At 31.6% G+C, this 21,421-nt stretch overlaps 1 protein-coding gene across 1 annotated transcript in view; it reads left to right on the plus strand.

Annotated features, from left to right (window-relative positions):
- The window catches only part of LOC106460942 (ubiquitin carboxyl-terminal hydrolase 8-like), a 71,501-nt gene that overhangs the window by 7,915 nt on the left and 42,165 nt on the right, over positions 1 to 21,421 (plus strand). The window contains exons 3-7 of the mRNA XM_013920697.2: positions 2,477 to 2,621; positions 5,143 to 5,228; positions 12,442 to 12,605; positions 15,989 to 16,163; positions 19,708 to 19,870. Of these exons, the coding sequence (XP_013776151.2) occupies positions 2,477 to 2,621; positions 5,143 to 5,228; positions 12,442 to 12,605; positions 15,989 to 16,163; positions 19,708 to 19,870 (733 nt within the window). The remainder of the gene's footprint in view (positions 1 to 2,476; positions 2,622 to 5,142; positions 5,229 to 12,441; positions 12,606 to 15,988; positions 16,164 to 19,707; positions 19,871 to 21,421) is intronic.

Genomic DNA, 21,421 nt, shown 5'->3' on the forward strand with positions numbered 1-21,421 from the left:
GGTCAGTCAAATCAACCAAACAATAGGGAAAAATAACAAATAAAATATAAAGTTTTTGTAAAAAAATTATTTGATAATTATCTGGATGTTATAAAGATTTTGAATGTGAAATTTGAATATTTTCTGATGTATAAAAGTATTTTTAATTCTAAAATCAAAATTACTTTACATGTTGGATAGGCAACATTTGAAAATAAAAATTAATGAGCGAATCATTACTTAAAAAAATCTTAAAACTTGATACAAAGATCTGACATTTTGTATGCAAAAGCCTTGTAATGTTTCCGAATAATGTGTAAAATTTCCTGAAGATACGCTTACTGTATTAAAAGTTATAACATGAATACTATAACAAGCACAGACGGTCACGAGGCTGGTCTCTGGGACCAAGCCTGTAGTGAAAGAGTTAAAGCCATCAGTCAATATTTTATGGGTGCTACCTGTTGCCCTGCTATACTAATATCAATTTGTTGGCTTCTGAAAGTTTGTTAAATGTGAAGATTCTTACATCATCCAGACAGGGAGCTCCATCGTTAGATATATTTTTGACTCGGTGTATTTTGCAGAAGTTATAGATGGCTTTCATATCAGCATGTAGTTGTAGTTTAGTTAGGGATTGCTGTAGATTGAACCTCTCCTGCATATCACCATGGTTACGTTGGTTAATGTATCTGAGCATGAAAGCCTTGCCATGGGCTTCATCTGTACACAATCTGGTATCATCATCGTGATAAATGAATGACATTACCGCTGGTACTTTTGTTTATTATGAGCTTCTGGAAGCACCAGAATAATGTTATTATGAGATTTTTTATTACTATCCAGATTTGTATCGCCATTTTCATGAGATGTGTTAAATAACTGATGTATTTTTGTTATACCCTCACTATGAAGGTGGATTGATAAAGAAAAAAAAAGAGATTGGTTATGCTACATAGTTCATTTCATTACATGTCACATGCTCTACTATGTGCAATTGTTACATCCTCTGGCTGAACTGGGTTGTGACTTATCTGCCTGAACTAATCTTGGATTTGATTATGTGTGTTTCAGACTTTATCAGTAACACTAATCGACTAGTATGAGACATTTGTCTTACAGAAGTTGTTGATTTGACTTTGCTCAAGAGATGCTTAAGGGTATGAGTGGAGCCAGAAAGTTTTGATATCTTGGTATGAATTTCTAGATTGCTTTAAACTTCATAAGAGCAAAGTGGGAGTGATCAGAACAGGAAATGAGGTGATAATTACTGACCACAAAACATTTGCAGTTGATACTAGTTTATGAGAGTTTTTATGAGAAACGACTATCACAATATGGATGTATGTATAAACTATAGTAGGTATTGAGAGTTCATCAGAGTGATGTATACTACAATCACAGAAGTCACAATGCTCCAAAATGAAGACACAGAAAAATCAGCATTATTAAAATAATTAAAAACCCTATAACCCGAGCACTTGCGAAAGGTCCACCTTTTGAAAGTGCTTGGGTTATAGGGTTTCTATCACTTTGTATCAAGACTTCTTGAACCTACGTGTTTTTTTGACAGCATTATTAAAATGGTATGTTTGTTTATTAAAAAAAGCAACACATGTACTGTGGATTCTGTATTCCATAAGAAAGTCATTGGTTTGTACAAAATTATGATTTACGTAAAGATTTTAGCATAATATGCCACTTGTTCATGCAATTTGTGTAATTATTGTCAACATATAAAATGTTAAATTAATAATTATATTACACATATAGTTGATTTTTGTTTACCAGTTGCATGCCCATCCTTACTAGTTTGTACCTTACATTTGTGGATCAATAATGCATGCTATTAGATGATAAAACCCTATCACCCAAGTACTCCACCTTTCGAAAGTGCTTCGGTTATTGGGTTTTTCTGATATATTGAATAACGCATGCTATCAGTAGTAGTCAGTGTACTCAAAGTGACTTATTTGACTTTCTAGATGCCTTAGTGACCCAGAAGAATTACTTGCTTGCAAATTCATTCAGATTAATGAGGTTCTACTGTATGCAATTGAAAACTTGCAAAATTTAATGGTGTTTGATATCATTTTTTAATTTTATGATTATAATCCTATTAGAATAATCCTGCTTATATTTAGGTTCATATATAGCTAAATATTGCCCCAAAATTTAGCAAATAGGATGTAACTGTTGCTTTAGTACAAAAGGTATGCTTTTAATTTATTTGTTTTTATCTCATTTTTAGTCAATTTGTAGATAGAGTAGCTTCCATTGTATTTGTTGTAGATATTTCAGTGACATCTCATCTTTAGATAATGTTTTAACAGTGTATAGCAGTGAGTATTTAGTAATTAAAGTATTATGAAGTTTTTTATCTTGTATAAATTATTAATAGGTAATGATTTTTGTAAACATTTATATTAATTTTTTATAACTACTTGATTCATAACTTTTTTATTATTTCAAGTTTTTTATTTATTTTTTCCATCAGAGCATGTACCTCAGCCAGGAGAGTATACAATGAAGCAAGATCTTGTCAACAACTTGGAGATGAAGAAAAATCATATGTTTTGTTTATGAGGTACTTTTCCCTTGTAAAGTCCATTAGGAAGACACTTGAATATCAGAAAAACAAGGTGTGTGTGTGAGAGAGTGTGATATATAAATTTTTATAAACTCATATCGTTTGATAAGCTAAAAAAGTTTCTATCAGTTTCTTGAAAATGTTTTGTACTGTACAATACATTTGTTGTATTGTAATTGTCAAACTGAAACCTGCAGTGTATGTAGTGTCATAGGTGTTTACACTATAACAAGAAGTTCTTGTAAAAATGTGCCACAGAAAACATTCATACAGAACTTGTATTTAGATTGATGGGTATAGAATATGATTTATTATATATAGTATAAGTCTTCAATGTCATTGAACACTGGCAAACACTGATCAGAAATTTATAATTTGTTTGCTTAATGTTTGACTGATTGCTTTCCATTCAGCTTGTAAACATGTTATATATTTTAAAGTTTACATGTAACAACTGTTTTTAAATTGTTCTGAGCACATAAAAAGTAGATGAAAATTAGCATCTTATACTTTCTTGTCTTTCAGAATTTGTAGTGCATACTGGAGAGATTAAGATACTTTGGCAATAAAGTTAGAAAAAAACAACCTTTACTCTCTAGATAAAAAAAACAACAAAAAACTTTATATTTTTACCAATGTTTTGCCATTTTGACTTCATTAAGGTTTGTTCTTGAGTTGCTTCTGGTAACAAGATGTGTGACTGGTAACTGATTGTTGAGTTGACCTTATTTGTAGTGAGATGCAGAAGACATATATTTGACTTGGTGGTGTTCCTCCAGGGGGGGTCTGAGGCTGCATTTGAGGGGGATCCTAGGAATTCTGGAGAGAATTTAGATTTGTCTTTTCCTGTGCCTTCTTTTATTCTGTTGGCTTCTTGGGAGACCACTTTGAGATAAGCTGCTTCAGGCTCTTTTTATTCAGTTGGTCCATTGAATGTGTGATATTTTGGGTCTTTCCCCAGTTGCCTTTGAGCCTGCACCTTCCTTGATGCCTGAAAGGTCTGGGAGCAAATACTTAGTTCACCCTCCATCCACTGATATTGTGGTTCATATAGGGAGGTTTACTGCTCAGTTATGTGAAGGGACAGCTATGCCTTGGCCTCCACAGTTGTCGGAACTACTTGATTCAGCCTACCACCATCAGGTGGGCACATATTCAGACTCTCAAAGAATACACCTGCTCCTGGAAAATTGGAGTTCATAGTCAACCTGAATGTTACCTTTCCTGTACCAAAATGGGTACTAGTACATATATATATACAAAATGGACTATGTGCTACTTTGTGCATATAATTAAATTTGAGGATAGGTTGGTAGAGATCCTGATGAGTAACCTTAACACTCTAATTCTTTCACAGAACTCTTCCATCTGGGGTCCCAATGATTCCTTTCTTGTACTGAAAAGGATACTTGTATAAAACTGATGATGCTCTACTTTGGGCAAATAATTAAATTTGAGGGTAGGTTGGTAGAGATCCTGATGAGTAATAGAATTGAATCAAGTATACATGTGCCCCATGCTTGGTATTGCTAATGCACAAAAATATAACTAGTAAAAATGGAACAAACAAGTATAATAACAAAATTCAAATTTATAATGAAAAGTTAGGGATCAATATATACATAACCTAGCTATCTATAGTAATATAGAAAGTTTTAATGCTACAAAAAGTACTGAAACAAGAAAGTCAAAACTACAAAAACTGAGTTACTTAAAACTTAAATTTTTTTATCCTTACCTTGGCTCAGACTAACATAATTACAGTGAGTTGAAATATATGTATATAAGGGGACAGTAAATATTATCATTGGTATAAATAATATCTGACTAATGTTTTTAGATTTGCAGTAAAAATGATAAAAATTAGATACTGAAGCTCGTCCTTAAAGTTGCTAAGTCTAACGTAACTCAATATATATATAGTAACTTATAGATTTTTACTATTGATACTTTGTTTTATCCTCTGTATATTCAATTAAAAGTATCCAGGAAAAGGATTAAAGAGCAGTTTCATTAATTTTGAATAAAGTTGACTTGCTTCCACAGTTCTGCCTAAGTTTGACTTGAGTGGCTGTTTAAACCCAGATTCACTGTTTTACTACAATTAGTCACAAACTGTTTATGTATAAGAGTAGTTTCAACTCCTTTTTCCACTTTTATTTTTTAAATAAAAGTATCAGTTAAAAAATAACACAAACTTTGTGTTTACAGCTTTTAGAATTATTATTATGTAAGATCAGTTCCTAAGATGTTACTAGTATAATAATTGTTGTTACAGTTTCTCGGGTTTTATGTGTGAAGGAGATGTCATTTTAACATGACTTTTGTTGTTTGGAATTAGATATGAAAAAGTGTTGACTTAGATCATTGTTTAAATTTGAAGATCCTTATTATTAATTTGTCAATAGATAGCTTATGCTTTAGGATACTCTATGAAATTAATGTTTCTTGTTTCTTTTTCACTATTAAAACATGTAGTTGAAACTAAGTAGATAGTTGTAACTTATAAATTGGACAATTCTTGTATTCTGTAAACACTTCCTTTATTTTTGTTTTGTTTGATATACTTTTAGGAATATTTTGACAAGTTGATGGGAGAACACAGCTTCAAAGAAACTCTGACTTCAGCAGAAAAACTGAGTGCAAGTCTATCTAAAAGGTATCGTAAAATATATTTGTGTCATGATACAAAACCTCGTGAAATTTCTTCAGTAACATCGTTTTCAAGGATGAATAACATAGTCAAAATTATACATATACATGCATGGTTCTTCAGTTATTGAAGATCCTCAATAGCCCAAGAAAAACAAGTTCAAATAAGATACATTACCTCATCTATAATCTTTAGCTACAACTGTTGATTTATGGAAAGAAATATACCTAATTTTCCACTTCTTCTTACTTTGCAACTGTTTGTAATAGATATCTCCCTGTATAAATAACTGTGTGTTTTCATGTAAATACTGTCCCTTATCCATGTATTCATAAGATGATAATATTTTGTTGTATAATACCTCTTTTTAGTGATAGCATGTTTTGGATGAGAAATGTTAACATGTAAGTACCATTGTTTGTTTATAGGTTTTCATTAAACATAAGTACTTATGTTTCTTTCCTTATGAGTAATAGAATCTATTAGTAATCAACAAATTTAACAATATACAAAATAAAAGGAAATATTTAAGTGTTGTAAAAATGTCTTGGAAGACTTAGAATCATGTTTAGCTAACACATGTGCCACCAGTGAATTTGAGCTGTAGTGGAAGGTTTGAATGTGATAAATATCATAAAAGCAGCTCCAGTTTTTTTTATGGACAAACTTTTATAATTGATAGCCATGTTAATGCCCTTAGTTGCATTATACATACACCATAATGATAGTAAAAAACAAAATAATTTTGGGCTGGTATGTGATACTTCAAAGCAAATGAGCATTTAGCAGAAAGAAATTCTAAGTAAATTCTTTTATGTAGAAATATATATATGTACAGACACAGCAAAAATACCACTTTTTTTTTTAAGAGTGACGAAGAGATTTCTTTCCGAATATGACTAATTTTATTACTTTTAAGGTGTCACTAAATGGCTTCAGTTCTTTTAGAAATAAATTAGGAGAATACTTCAAAAATCAATAAAGTTTGAGATTTTGTCATTTATACCATTTGTGTTTGAACTAAAAGTTTTAGAAGACCATCTTACTTGTGTATCGTTGGTAGGATGTGAATAGTAAGCATCCACAGGTTACCAAATATGTGATTTGACCATATAAGGTCCAACTTCACTTTTTTTTATAAATTCTAAAAACTTCAAGAATGTATATAGAAAGATATCTGTGGCCAGAGACAAAAATTGATTATATGCAGCATATCTTCATTCATATTATAATTAATGTTCAAAATGACAGCTGAAAAATGTTTGTTTGGTATTTTTTATTAATGTGTTTATCATTCTGAAGTTCATAGTGTAAATTATTCATTTTAAAAGTTGTAAATTTGCAATTTCAAAAAATATGAAATTTTGGGTAATATTAACTGGAAATTTACCATGCTTGCTGGCTTAGAGGTTAATATACTGATCAACAATGGATTTTTATACATTGAGAATAAACATTAATGAAGGTTTGTGAGATCTGGACATTGATGAGTTAATCTCATTTTTAACTTGGCAAATGAGACTTAGTTGACCCTTAAATTCTGGTAAATACGTTTATTAAAATTTTTTGTGGGGGGGAAAAAGATAAGCCATCAGAAATGTATCAAGCTGATCCTGTGAGAAAGAAAGAGGACAAACTGATTGCATTGTTGCTTGCACGTTGTGAATGATATACAATATGCCAGTATTTGGATGTCTGACATGAGTAGTTATTTTTAGCCATGTTATAGCGGCTCATAGAGTTTTTCCAAGTGCAAACTTTTAGCTCATAGCTTTGTCATCTCTTGACTGATTTGAGATTTAATTACAGTTTTGGATTCAGGAGGTCAAACCCTTTTGATTGATGTATTGGACCATGCCTAAGGTCTCATAGATCAATTTATTTTGGAGTCAGGAAGTCAAACCCTTTTGATTGATGTATTGGACCATGCCTAAGGTCTCATAGATCAATTTATTTTAGAGTCAGGAAGTCAAACCCTTTTGATTGATGTATTGGACCATGCATAAGGTCTCATAGATCAATTTATTTTGGAGTCAGGAAGTCAATCCCCTTTTGATTAATGTATTTGACCATGCTCAAGGTCTCATAGATCAACTTACTTGAATCCTACCTAAAATAATTCCAATTTGAGGGTTGGATGGTAGAGATTCTGATGAGTAATAAAATTGAATCGGGTATATTCGTGTCCCACCTTTGGTATTGCTGGTGCACAAAAATATATCTAATAAAAAGGAAAACAAAGGTGTCATAGATTAATTTATTCTAATCCTGCCTAAAAGAATATTAAGTGCCACAACTATTAAGGACTGCCTCTTGTTATTTTTAATTCTTTGTTTTTCTGAGCACAATTATTTTTCAATATGACAACTTAACTCTTCTCACAAAATAGCTTTTCTCGATTAGTACTGATCTTTATTGGCAAAAATTTTCAACTCTTGCCACTAGCCTTCCAGCTCCCACTTCTGCATATACACATGTAAATGATTATGCAGCAGCTCTCCACCAATAGGAGCGTGACACAACCCCTATTGTAACCAGCACCCTCTCAACATTTGCACTCGTTAATCACTTCAAGATTGGCAGTATTACTGTACAGACGTGCTTGTTTTTGCTCGCACATTTATTGACATTTTCCCTTATACCACAGACTTATATTTTGTTTCATATGTGGACACCGTTTACAACGGATCCATGGGTTCATCAGGTTCTTTCAGAGAGTCTGGCACTTCACTTCCATTCCCCTCCTCTGTTGTCTCCTTATCCTGTTGCCCCCACCCCCCATTGGATCCTGTTTCTCTCCAGCATATAAAGAAAGTGTTCGGGACTTACTTCGGATAGAGGCCATAGAACTTGGGGAACCTTCTCAGCCAGGGTTTTACTCCCATCTGTATGTTGTGCCCAAAAAGACTGGGGGTCAGGTGTTGGTTGGAGATGGTCCAGCTAAACAAGTCCTCACGTGTTTTGGCCAGTATCCCTCTTCCTACTGAGTACTGGATGAAAAATGCCCAATGCTGCCAGGTTTTGGACTGGAGAAGCAACCCAGGTTTGTGATCCATTTTCCTACCATATGCTAAATGTTGGTTCCTGGCAGATCTGATGTTGCTTTTAGCTGAATGCAGCACATGTATTCCTATTTGTGTACAGTTGGGCATTCTCCTCCTACTGTGGACTGGAAGTAACATATCCAATGCTGCCTGATTTTGGACCAGAGATGTCATCCTTCTGGAGCTTTCCACTTTCCTCCCATCCACTGGATTTCAGTTTGTGATGGATCAGGTGTTGGTTGGATTGGAAATGCGTGCAAGTAGAGATGAATTTTGGTGCAGAAGCTTGTCTTTCCTACAAATTCCTGTTTCAGTTTGAAGAGGTAGGTGATCTTCTGCCTACCATGGAATTGATGTACGATTCCAGATGCCTTCAGCTGTTGGTTGAGGTCGGACTACCACTATGGTCTGTTATGCCCTAGCCACTCAACACCATTAACCCTATTGCCCTGGGTACCCTTTACTGCACGTGACACAAGGTTTTAGTGTCTTACATTCGAAATTTTATTAAACTACTTTTTGTTTAAGTTATACCAATTAGAATAACATAAAATCTTAGCTAATAATTCATGTTTTAATAATATACAAGTTTTAAGTTCTTAATTCTACAAGGAAATATTTTAAAAAATCCTGAATTTCCACTAGTGTGACCCACATGACACATTTTGTCTTAGCATGTCATCATCCCTATTTTATCCATCACCCCTTAAAAATATATGAAATTAAATGTAAAATAATTTCTATAAACAAACCATAATTCTTATACCCTTCAATTTTGTTTGGTTACAGAGCTATCAAATAGAAAATCAGACCCCTCCTGCCACACTCACCTATCACATCCTCTCTTTCACAGTTCATTGATAGTTCTCTCTTACATTTCATTGTATATTACCTATAACCAATAGAAAGTCAAGGTTTTCATTTATCAATTGACTTATTGTATAACATTGTATTCTGAACAGAATATCGTTAGTTTCACTCACAGTACAAGAATCGTTCCCGTGGGAAAGTTAACGACTAGCTTGGATGAATTTGTAACGGCTCTTGTCACATAGTTAAAAATCCAGGAAAATTGTTAGAGTTAAGGGAATTTGTCTACTTTTTGCATGTTATTAGTCTATATTCTTTGGTGCATTATTTAATTAAATAAAAATTATTAAGTGAATTACTATCTAAAGTAATAAAAAATTAGGGTTAACTCTCATCGAAAACCTGAGAGCAAGAAAAACGAAATTTAGTTAAGTACTTTATTTCTTCTTTTTCATATTTATCCTTTATTTATTTTTATAAAAGTAACTAAAATCTAAAAATATCATTATTTTAAAGTTATTTAAGACTATATTACATAAAATAAGTAATAATAATAATAATATAATTAAAATGGTTCATTAGGCACTCATGCAAGCAGCTCGTGGGTAATGTAATTCGATAGCGTAACAGGAGCTGCATGTTCCCAGAGTGATTTACAACTTGTAATGGTGCAGATAGTAGTTAGACACTGTTCGAAGGGCAATCAAACAATATTAATTATAAATAGATGTATATTGTTACGAACTTAGAGCTACTTAGGAAAAAACATCTAGTTTCATGTTACAATATGAAGTCATTCTGGAAAGAAAAAAAGGATAATTTAGGTTTATTTTGATTTTTTTTTGGTGGTTACGAGGTTGGTCAAATTGACCGATCTTGTTTTGGGTAGAGGAAATAACAGATAAACTATAAAGTATTAATGAAAAAAAACGTTTGTAATGCATTTAGGAGGTTTTAGGGATTACACAAAGGAAATTTGAGATTTTTGAGATGACGAAAAATATTTTTAATTTTAACATGAAAATTACTTTGCACATGGACTATTCAAAACAAATACTCAACATATTCATGGACAAATCTTTATTTTATTAAAAGTACTTCACTAAGAAATATGACTTTTTGTATATGAAAGTCTTGTAATATTAACTGAAAGACTGCCAAATTTCGTTGTACTTAAACAAGTACAAAAGGTCACGTGACTCGGCCAAATTGACCAACCTCGTATTGAGAGGGTTAATAGGTAATACGTATTATGGGAGTCTATGTTTTTCCACCTTTTATGTTCATGACACAGTCTTAAAAGAGGGAAGAGTATACCTGGCTGAGATGTGGTGTGGTCTCCCGCTGAGGTGTAATATTTTCTTTGTGGGTTCCACAAATCATAGTCTCTTTTTGGATGCTTCATAAAGAGGGATCAATTTTTCCCTGGCCCTCCACTAGTTTAATGTATGATTCTTGTTATTTTGTGAGAGAGGTAAGATATCATATTGGAAGTTGTAAATATAGTTCTGATACATACTTACCTCTTCTCACATTTCCCCCCAGCTTCCACACTTCCAGTGATATGTGGTGTAAGTCCTATGATCAGTTTTGAAGTGATTACCGAATGCAAATGTGTAGGGGGCATTGGCTATGATAGGGGATGTGTCACGCTCCTATTGGTGGAGAGCTACTGCATAATCATTTACACGTGGATATGCAGAAGCAGGAGGTGGAAGGTTAGTGGCAAATGTTGAAAATTTGTACCTATAGAAGGCAGTACTAATCGAGAAAAGCTATTTTGTAAGAAGAGGTATCTATCGGAAATACATTTTCAATTTAGGAAAATGTTAATTTTTTTAAATAATAAGTACTTTTTATGATCAGCTCTCACTTTTATTTTCCTAATTGCCCTATATGAATCAGTACTCTGGATCTTAAATTATAAAGTGAAATGTAACTTTTTCAGGAAAATGTGTGTAATATCTAAAATGAAAGTTAAAATTCAGTATATAATTGTGTTGGATTTATGAACAATTGAGGAAGTGAGAGTACATTATTTAACTTGTTTTCACCTGTAACAAATCATAATTTTTTTTCTCAAAAGGATTGTTGGAATTCTATGCCATTCCAAAACCTATGCAAATTAATAGTGTCAAAGTGAAATAAAAAATATTAGCATTAAGGAATCGGGTAGACTTAAAAGAGCAAACTTAACATTTCAACCATGATACCATTCTAATGTTTTTAAAAGTAATATGTTTTATGCATGTTTATGCAGCTATAATGTAGGTACAGTGTTGTATAATTATTGTATAAGTGTTGAAATTTACTCATTGATTATTTCTGGCAACTCAAGATACAGAGTAGTTATTAAAAAAATGGCAGCCATAATAAAATTATTCTTGGCCAAAACTGTCAAAAACTACTAAGTTAATTATCAAGTATCTAAAGTAATAAGATTATCCAATAAGCTTAGCCAAGCCCATAAATAATCAGTAATCTTTGTTTACCATTACAGTATTGTATTTGAATACAAATTTCTAGTGCCTGTGGAAATGCAATAAGTGGGAGATGTAATGTTTTTATCCTGTGTTCTGATAACAGTCATCAAAAGCAAGTATCTTTCAGAATAATTATATTGGCATAAAATCTATGTACATACATACAACATTTTCAAACACTTTGATCTCAAGAAAGGTGTCTTAAATATTATTTACAGTTTACTTCATACAACTTAGCAAAATAACGATCATTACTTTTCCAGGGAGAATTCAAGTTAAACTTCTGATAATAATTACCACTTATTCATTTTAGAAGATCAAACTTTCTTGTGGTCACTCAAAGTCAGGGTTTGAATAAACTGTTTTCAATGCATCAGACTAATAAATTCCTGTGAGATTTTATGCCCATGACCAAAGCATTAAAAAATCATCTACATTATTATGAATATCATGTAAGTCAAGAGACAGGCCTAACACTTTCCTCAGCAAATCAGTCAATGTTACAAAATTATATATGTATTTGGAGAATGCAACTATAAGCATAATTGTACCAAGAACTTTTATATTCAATCAATAAAAGAAAGTAGTGGTGACAACATGCAGAAATCTCATCAGAAAGAACAGTTAAACTCTGGGGCAATAAAAAACATGCTGTTTCAACTTTTACAGCTAAGTTGCAGCATTTTAGTTTCATTTTTGCTGGTAATCAAAATCTTAATTGAGCAACTATTTATGGTGTCTCTAGAAAAATAAATGTGCAAGAACAAGGTCAGAAGGATGAGTTTAAACAAGGAGTAATAAGAAAAGATATTACAAAATATACTTTCCTGGCTCTTATGATGTATTTTGAACACTATAGTTATAGTCATTTGTTCTTTGTAGGTATGGTGTTCTTCAGGAAAGCAAAAAAAGTGAAGAAAAAGAAACTAACAAAAGTCCTAGTTTGCCAGAAAAAGAAAATGTTGTACAGAAACAAACCATTATTGAATCCAATCATACTGAACCTTTGTTTCATGAACAAACAAATGGAGAAAAAGAATTAACTGGTAAGTCAAAATATTGTACTTGGTATAACTTGTGTAAATATTGAATGTTAGTGAGCTCAATTTAAAACTTGTTAGTAAAAAAAAAGAATTTAAAATAGGGAGACTTACCTCTGAAATTCAACCATGTGACTAAAGTTCTGTATGTTCTTGATCTAATCCAGAGCATTCATCAACTTAATCAGAGTTCTCTACTCTCCTTCCTTCTATGTATGTGTTATCTACTGCTATAAGTGTTCAAATGTTTCTACTAATATCAGAAATTTTACAACTTCTTTGGAGGCCTTATTTACATAATATGCTTTTAGTATGCTAGGAAGTTTTCACGGCTGTATTGTTGGCCCTTATTGATAAACATTTTCAGGCAGTTAATTACATATTGTCAGCTGTTGTCACTGTTAAGTGTCATGTTCATGTGGATGATCAGTTGCAGGACATTTGCCATTTTCCCAAGATGATGCTTAGGTCTATTCAACTTCATTGTCTGATGAGCAGGTAGCTCTAATTTCGAAGGAGCTTCCACTGGTCATATTTCTCTATTTTTTTGGGGTCTTTTTCTATTTCAAATCTCTAGCTAATTGCTGTGATGCGAGAGGCCTCTAGTGTGATATTGGATGATTCAATTAATAAATATTTTCCCAGCTCTTTATGTTTTTCAGGTCATTGCTAATGCTCTTAGAGACCAGCTAAATGTTAATAGATTTCTATAGTGGGGTCGTCTTCATCTACCCATCTTACATTTTGACCCCCAGTCTTTGTTATTTTTACTTTGGTATGCTACTGTGTATGTTATGATTTGTCTCATTTTGAGATTTTTCCTCTTCAAAATAAGTATTAGCTACCCGCTACTCTCACTTCTCCTGATTCTTTTACTCAGGATTAAATTTTTACCTTGTAGGTTTTCACTGATGTAGTTTCTGTTACCATATGACTTGTATTTCTTTGACACTTTAGCCTGTCATGCTTTGTTACAATGTACTCATCTCCCTACCTAAAAACTTAACAGCTGATCTTCATAGAGCCTTTTTTCATACATATTTGTCTTTTTAGGATTTCACCTACCTAGTCTCCCGTTCAGGAGACGCATGCCGACAGAATATGATTTGAGTTTTAGTATTCAACCATCTTCTTCTACTATAGTGGTCTCCAGTTTGAAACCCAAATTCTCTGGCAGTGAACATCCTAGTCAATCTTGGAATAACCTCTTCTTTTATGCCTATCCTTCTCACTTCCTTTTTCCTCAAGAACTTGCCTAGTTAGTTACTCAAAGTTCAGGGCTCTTCTTAATTCTCAGTTAAGTCAGCTCAACCATTGTTTCCCATAATATGCCAACTTTTCAACACCAGACACATTACCATCTTCTGTGGCATCCTCAAATATCCTCACAATGATGTTTGATATATTCTAGGGTTGCTACATTGTTAGCTGACTCTCTTCCTTTGCTGTCTATCAGCCTTGTTGAGCTATCTTCCAAGGTTGGTAAATTACCTGTTGTGTGCCATCTATAAATTTGAGGAAGTTCTAAGAATGCTAGTTCTGTCTCAATGTTTGTATTTGCTTCCATGACAATATATTTGTGGTATGGCCTCACATGCAAGAAGATCTATAAAATTTTCATTGTAATTTGAACTGCAAATGTCCAGCTATACAGTTCACACAAGAAAATGCTAGCAACAACCAGTTATTGTTCATGGATGTATTAGTTACCAACACTAATCAGAGCCTTATGGTAGAAGTATACAGGAAGAAAACACACAAGCAGATACTTACACTACATTTTGAATTTTCTTTTGATGACAAAACTTGGGATTGGGGGAAAAAAGAACTTGCATCTAAAAGTTTTGTAGAGAATGAACTGTCGAGTCTTGATTAAACAAGAGTTTGTAGCTAAGGGTGTGTCCAAAGTTGTTCGTTAAACAAGCAATCCACCCAAACTGGAAAAATTATCAGCAAAAAAGAAAAATAACTATCAAACTTTACCATGCTAGTATATTTCCTTATCATGTATGAAAGGAGTGAGTGATAAACTTCGATGAATATTCAGTAATCTCAGTTATAGGGTAGGTTTCCAATCAAAAGCAACTTTGTGAAACAGCTACCAATGTAAAGCACCCATATTACCACTTGAACCCAAAGGGGCATTATATAGTATAGAATGTGGATGTAAGGAAACTATATTTTGTATATGGGAAGAACAATACAAAGAGTCACTGACAATCAAGAAGTTGAAGAATGGACTGGGTATGAGTATCAACAGAGACTGGAGAAATTGTGACATCAATCCATTATGGTTTGACATACTTTAATGTTTACTGTTGGCTCCAAGATATATTGTTCTACTTATATATATGTGTGTGTGTGTGAATATTTATGTTGTATATGTGTAAATTTGTGTTACATGTTTCATATACACATGTATGTATGTGTTCATTTATTTATTAACAATATATCTATGTATGTGTACATATCTCTATTTTGTTTGAACATTTTATGTACATACACACGTGTGTAAAATGTCACTTACTTATAATATGAATTGTGTAATGTTTTTTTATTTTTCTTTTGATTTTCTTTTTAATATTTAATACAGTTGTATTGTAATTATATCATCATCCCTCTGATTTATTCATAATACTCATATTGTTAGTTGTTGCTTACTTTTTCTGGTATCAATGTATATACTCTGATGTTTTAATGAGGCTTGTTTTTACTTCTCCAATATATCATTTGTACTTTTAAACTTGTATTCAGTTTAGCCTGATGACAGCTGAAATGAAATAGAGTATAATCTATTCATTGTTTATTTACTGAATATTCCTTATCTACATTATGAACCTTAAAGAATACATAATATATCTTGTTTATCTCCAACTCCTTAACAAATTGTTTGTCTCTTTATGTATTTGTTTCAGGATTGTTGTTTATTTGCTTTTTCCGTAGACGTTTACAGAGCTCACTTATCTACTACCTTCGGGTGCCTCAGAAGCCATCAGTCTCTTCCCCCCCCCCCCTTTAAGTGTAACTGCTAGGTTATGTATTATTGCTATTCTTCTCTGTGCTGTAGTAGTAGTAGATTATCTTATACTGCTACCCTAGAAGCCATTTGTTTTACCCACAATTAGGCCATAAGATGAATAAAAAGCATGAATATTTGCTATAAAATTCTTATCAATGCTAAAGTGTAGCTACCAGTTTGGCTGTCAATTTTGGTTTCATTTCTTTAGGTTGCAAACTCAATCCTTTTTTCACACCTAAGGTGTTTTTGATTAGATTTTTATTTACAATTAATGAACGTATAGTATTTTGTAATCTCCCACATAGTTTCAAAGAAATTAATTAGTTTTTTATTTGTTTCTGAGATTATTGTTGTGTTCCCTGTTTTTTAGATGATGGTGAAGGAAAAAAAGAGAACTGTATTACAAGTCAAAAATTATATGAACTCTTTATGGACAATTCAGTTTCTCTTCTAATCATGGATGCAAGACCATCAAAAGACTTTCTTAATTCCCATATCAAACATTCTTCCTGCATTAATGTACCATCAGAAATCTTAAAGCCCGGGTAAGTAGTGGCATTAGGACAACAGATGTTTTCTATTTTTTCTGTTCATTTTTATAGACCAAAATGCTGCAAATGGTATGATTAGTCTTATGAAAGCATTATACAATATTTTAAAATGTTTTTTTAATACATTACTTATATATTTCCTTTAATAAAAATGCTGCAAGTATATTCTCAGCAAAGATATTTTGCAAAAAGAAATTAATGATTAAAGTTTTTGCTTCATGATATTGATTATATGCTGATGTGTACTAGATGACCAATTATTACCCATTGTATAGCAATTTAATTTAAAGTAGTTTAAATTGAAAAAAACTTAAACATACAATAATGTTAATACCACTTAAATTATACCTGAATGAATTAATTACATGCTTAGTTTTATGTAATTTTGTGAGAAAATATTTCTGCTTATATGTATTTTGCATTGGTTACCTACACAGATAAAGCATTGTCCCAGTTTTACTTCAATATTGATAATTTGATGCATTCATGGTTAACTGTGGTTATTATTTTCATGCTGGTTGGCAGGCTGAAGATTTTAACAGATTTACAAGCTGTCAAAACTGTATGTTGAAAACCATTTGGTAATTTAAAAAATAAACTTCACATGTAAGTTTCAAGTTAGAAACAAATCTATTTAAAAAATGCAAAAAACTTCATTTACAGTTCACCTTCTCTATAGCTGACCAGTAAAACAATTTGATCACAAGAATTTCTGCTCTAGGTGGCATCTGGAAAGCAATCCTTTGTAAACAAGGTAGAGTAGATTAGAATACAACTATTCCATGAAATAGTAGTTTCCAGGATTGGATCCTGCTATAGAAAGGGCTGAATTTAGCACATGAATTTGACCCGGTTTCAGATGCTTCAACTGCAAGCAAGATAGTAGGGACGGCATCTGCATCATACCAACATAATCGCTCAGGCAGGAATTAACATATAGCAATATATATGTATTCTATCACAATTGAGTTTAATTTATCCTGTTTTTGTCTGTTAACAGTCTACTACACTGTGTGCCTGTGCTATTATGTAGGGATGATGCAAATGCCATTCCTACTATCTTGTTTCCATTGTTTTTGAAAGATTGATATTAGTAATCCCAACACTTACTTCTTTTTTGGAAAGTTTTCTTTACTTGTGATCATTGGGTTCTGTGGTGGCTCAATCACAGCATGTATGGACATCAGTGTCATTAGACAAGCAGATATTAACCCTCTCTGCCCAGGCATCATTTATTATTCATATCATGAGGCTTTAGCGATTAACATTCAAAATTTTATTAAACTACTTTTGGTTTATGTTATACCAATTACTATATCATAAATTCATAGCTAATAACCTATATTTTAATAGTATATAAGTTCTAAGTTCTTAATTTTATAAGGTAAAATTTAAAAAAATCCTGAAATTCCCCTAGTGTGTGAAATATGACATATTTTCTCTAGGCATCCCCTCTTCTATATTTTATTCACCACCCCTCTAATAAGTATGAACTTTAAAGCAAATTACTCACTATGAAATTGTCATTACTCAGACAAACCATAATTTTTATAGCCTTCAGTTTTGTTTGGTTACAGAGCTATCAAATAGAAAATCAAAACCCTCTTGCTACCTGTCACATCCTCTTTTTCAGGATTTGTTAATAGTTCTGTTTTAGGTTTAATTCTATATTATATATAACCAATAGAAAGCCAAGGTTTTCATCTATCAAATGACGTATTATGTTGTTTTCTGAACAGAAAGTTTTCAATTTCTTTGTTAGTACAAGCTTTGTTCCCACGGGAAAGACAAATACTACTTTGGATGAATTTGTAACAGCTCTTGTCACATAATTAGAAAGCCAGAAAAATTGTGGTAGTTAGGGGATATTGTCTGCTTTTTGCATGTTATTATTCTATGTTCTTTGGTGCATTATTTAATTAAATAAAAATTATATAGTGCATTACTACCATTAGTATAAAAAAAAGTAAGGTTAAGTGTCATCGACAGCAAAAAATAGAAGACCCGGGTAAGTATTTTATTTCTTGTTTTTCATGTTTATTCTTTATTTATTAGTATTAAAGTAACTAAAATTTAAAAATATGGATCTCTTTAGGTTAGATTAGGTGAAATGAATAATAATTATAATGTAATAAATATGTTTCACAAGACACGTGTGCGAGCAGCTTGTGGTTAATGTAATTCTATTGCATAATGTGAGCTCCACATTCTCCGAGTGATTTACAACTTATAATGGCATGTATACTGTTACGAGCTTAAAGCTACTTAGGATAAATGAATGTAGTTTCATATTACAATTTGAAGTCATTCTAGAAAGAAAAAAAAGGTAATTTAAATTTATATTGTGTTTTTTTTGGTGCTTATGAGGTCAGTCAAAATGATCAACCTATTATAGAGTCAGCTTAAAGCTACTTAGGATAAATGAATGTAGTTTCATATTACAATTTGAAGTCATTCTAGAAAGAAAAAAAAGGTAATTTAGATTTATATCATGTTTTTTTTTTGGTGCTTATGAGGTCAGTCAAAATTATCAACCTATTATTGAGTTAGTGTAGAGAAAATAACAGATAAAATATAAAGTTTTACTGAAAACAAACATTTGAAATGTATTTGGGATGTTTTAGAGATTACGCAAATGAAATTTGAGATTTTTGACATAAAGAAAATTATTTTTAATCTTCACATGAAAATTACTTTGCACACAGACTAGTAAAAAATACTCTATATTCATGGTATTTTTTTGGTTTGTTAAAAATTCTTCACTAAATATATGATTTTTTTATGTGAAAGACATATAATGTTTACTGAAAGTGGGCCAAATTTTGTGAAGATATACATTCTATATTAAAAGTTAGTAGTATCAAAACTATAAAGACTTTAAATGAGTACAAAGAGGTTACATGGTCAGTCAAGTTGACGAAACCCGTGTTGTGAGAGTTAATATGAATCTCGGCATTGTATAGGCATAATGTTAGATGTACGTGTACAATCTTGCATGGATACAAACATATTGACCTAGTATTAGATGCAATTGAATGAGCTTTCATAGATGCAGTCAAACCAAATTTTGTTCTGTTGTAGGATAATGACAGAATTGTAATTTTAAATACTTATCTCATAAAACACCTTTGTGATGGTTTTGGATGCCATGTATGAATGACTTGCCCACCCAATAGCACCATAGCATTGACTGAGAAATAGGACAGGGAGCTCAAATTATTGCAACTTAAAGGATTGAAATATGCCCTACAGATGCAGAGACAGTAGAAGGATGAGAGGGCTGTATCCATTAAGTACTTCTTCATGCTAAATTGGTTAAGTCAGACTTAGTGCTCGGACAAGTACAAGTTCAAGATTCTTTATGAGTTGTAACTAGTGATATAATAATAATAATAATAATGAAATTTATTAATTTACTACATTCATTGAATAAATGGTAATTCTATAATGTGCTGTAATCTCAGCTTCTGTTCATTTGGTTCAAGAATAATGTAAGCATAATCTTTTGGTGTATGAAAATTTTACATTTATAACACAGGATTACAGCAGTTGGTCTTACTAAGTCCATCCCAGAGGATTTCATATTTCAGTGGAATCAACGCAACCTTGTGGACTTTGTTATAATATTAGATTGGAATAGCACTGAAAATTCTGTAAAAATGGGAAGTCCTCTTCATTCCTTATGTGAAGCCATCTGGAAGGTAAGTGTCACTTGTGTTAAAAATTCAAACAAACTCCTCTAGAATTGTTTGATTCAGGGCTCTGTTTTTTTACTTCTCATATTTGTGGGGCTATATTAAGTGTCCTCTCATAACTTAGTGTTTTAATTTTTAGTCCTCACATTTTTGAGAGACCAGGCTACATATAAAGGAGTTATTTTAATTTAATTCACTATTTTTACATGCCATACACATATTTTTAGATACCACATGAAATTCCTATCATAATTTATTTATTTTTATTGTATTTACTTGTGATATCCAGGTTAAGGTACTTGTTATGAACTAGAAGGCAAAAATGTTTGAAAATGTAACTTTTCTAGATGAAATGTAGTTTTATTGTTATATTTAAAAAGACATTACTTAGTTTTTCTAATGATTTATTTTCTGCACCTGTTGAAAGTGAACCTACTATCATCAGTTACTTGGTAACTCATTGAATTTAAAGTTAGTTTTTTATCATTTTGTATACTTTCACAAATGTGTGAACTCAAATATAAGATTGGTGTGTATGTATTTGTGTATATGTTTAGCTGTAGAAATGAAAACCGTATTCTTAAAAGTAATTATAGAACAAATGGTAGGACTGTAAGTGAAGTCATTATTCAGAAATGAAAGATATTGTGTACCTTAGAAGCTCTAACCCATGTTTTAATTCTTTGTATCTGTTTTCAAATTTTACTGTTTTGTGCAATATTATACTGAAAAGTAAAACTTCAAGAAGTACAAGTTCCTTCAAAATAATGTTTGAAGCAATACAAAATAATGGAAAATAAAATGATAAGACAGGTATGAATTTACTATCATTTACTTACCTTAGGCATCGGTTAATTGATACAACGAGTGTGATAAACTTGAAATATTTTTTACATGATTTAGTGATTCAGCTTTTACCTTTCTAACTATTTATAGAACATAAATTTCTGAATATTGTATGTCTACATAAATGCTCCCCCTGTTGAATCAGGAAAAAGATTGGAGACTTCCTGTAATCAAATTTATTTTATGAGAAACTTATTAAGTTCTCTGATGAAGTATACAAATGCAATTAAAACTAACGTGAAAAAAGTTAGAAATATTTGAGATATTTGTTTTTAAAACAATTTGAAAATTATTTAGAGCTTTTTCACAAAAGTACTTGTAAAACTTTTAACCCAAAGTGCCATTATGTAAACGTTTTAACAAAATTGTTAAATGGTGCAAGTGTAATAAATGGGGAATATAGTTATTTACTATTTTCAGTTTCAAAACTTTCTGAGAATAATAATAATAATAATGGCAAATAACTAGGAAAATTTTAAGAGTGAGTAAAGTGGTTTAAAAAATATGAATAAAGCATTCTCAGGTTTTATGTTAAGATACATTATACACATTTAACTTCTGTTTTAATTTTATTTAAAATGCAGTATATATATATTTCAAAGTTTCATTTCATAGATACTTTATTCTTTTCATTTTGAAATTAACTTTTTTTTTTCTAATGCATTAAAGAATATCTATGTCAGTAATCGGCAACCTATGACCCGCGGGTCA

The sequence above is a fragment of the Limulus polyphemus genome, unplaced genomic scaffold, assembly GCF_000517525.1.
Source record: "Limulus polyphemus unplaced genomic scaffold, Limulus_polyphemus-2.1.2 Scaffold866, whole genome shotgun sequence".
NCBI classification, from domain to species: Eukaryota; Metazoa; Arthropoda; class Merostomata; order Xiphosura; family Limulidae; genus Limulus; species Limulus polyphemus.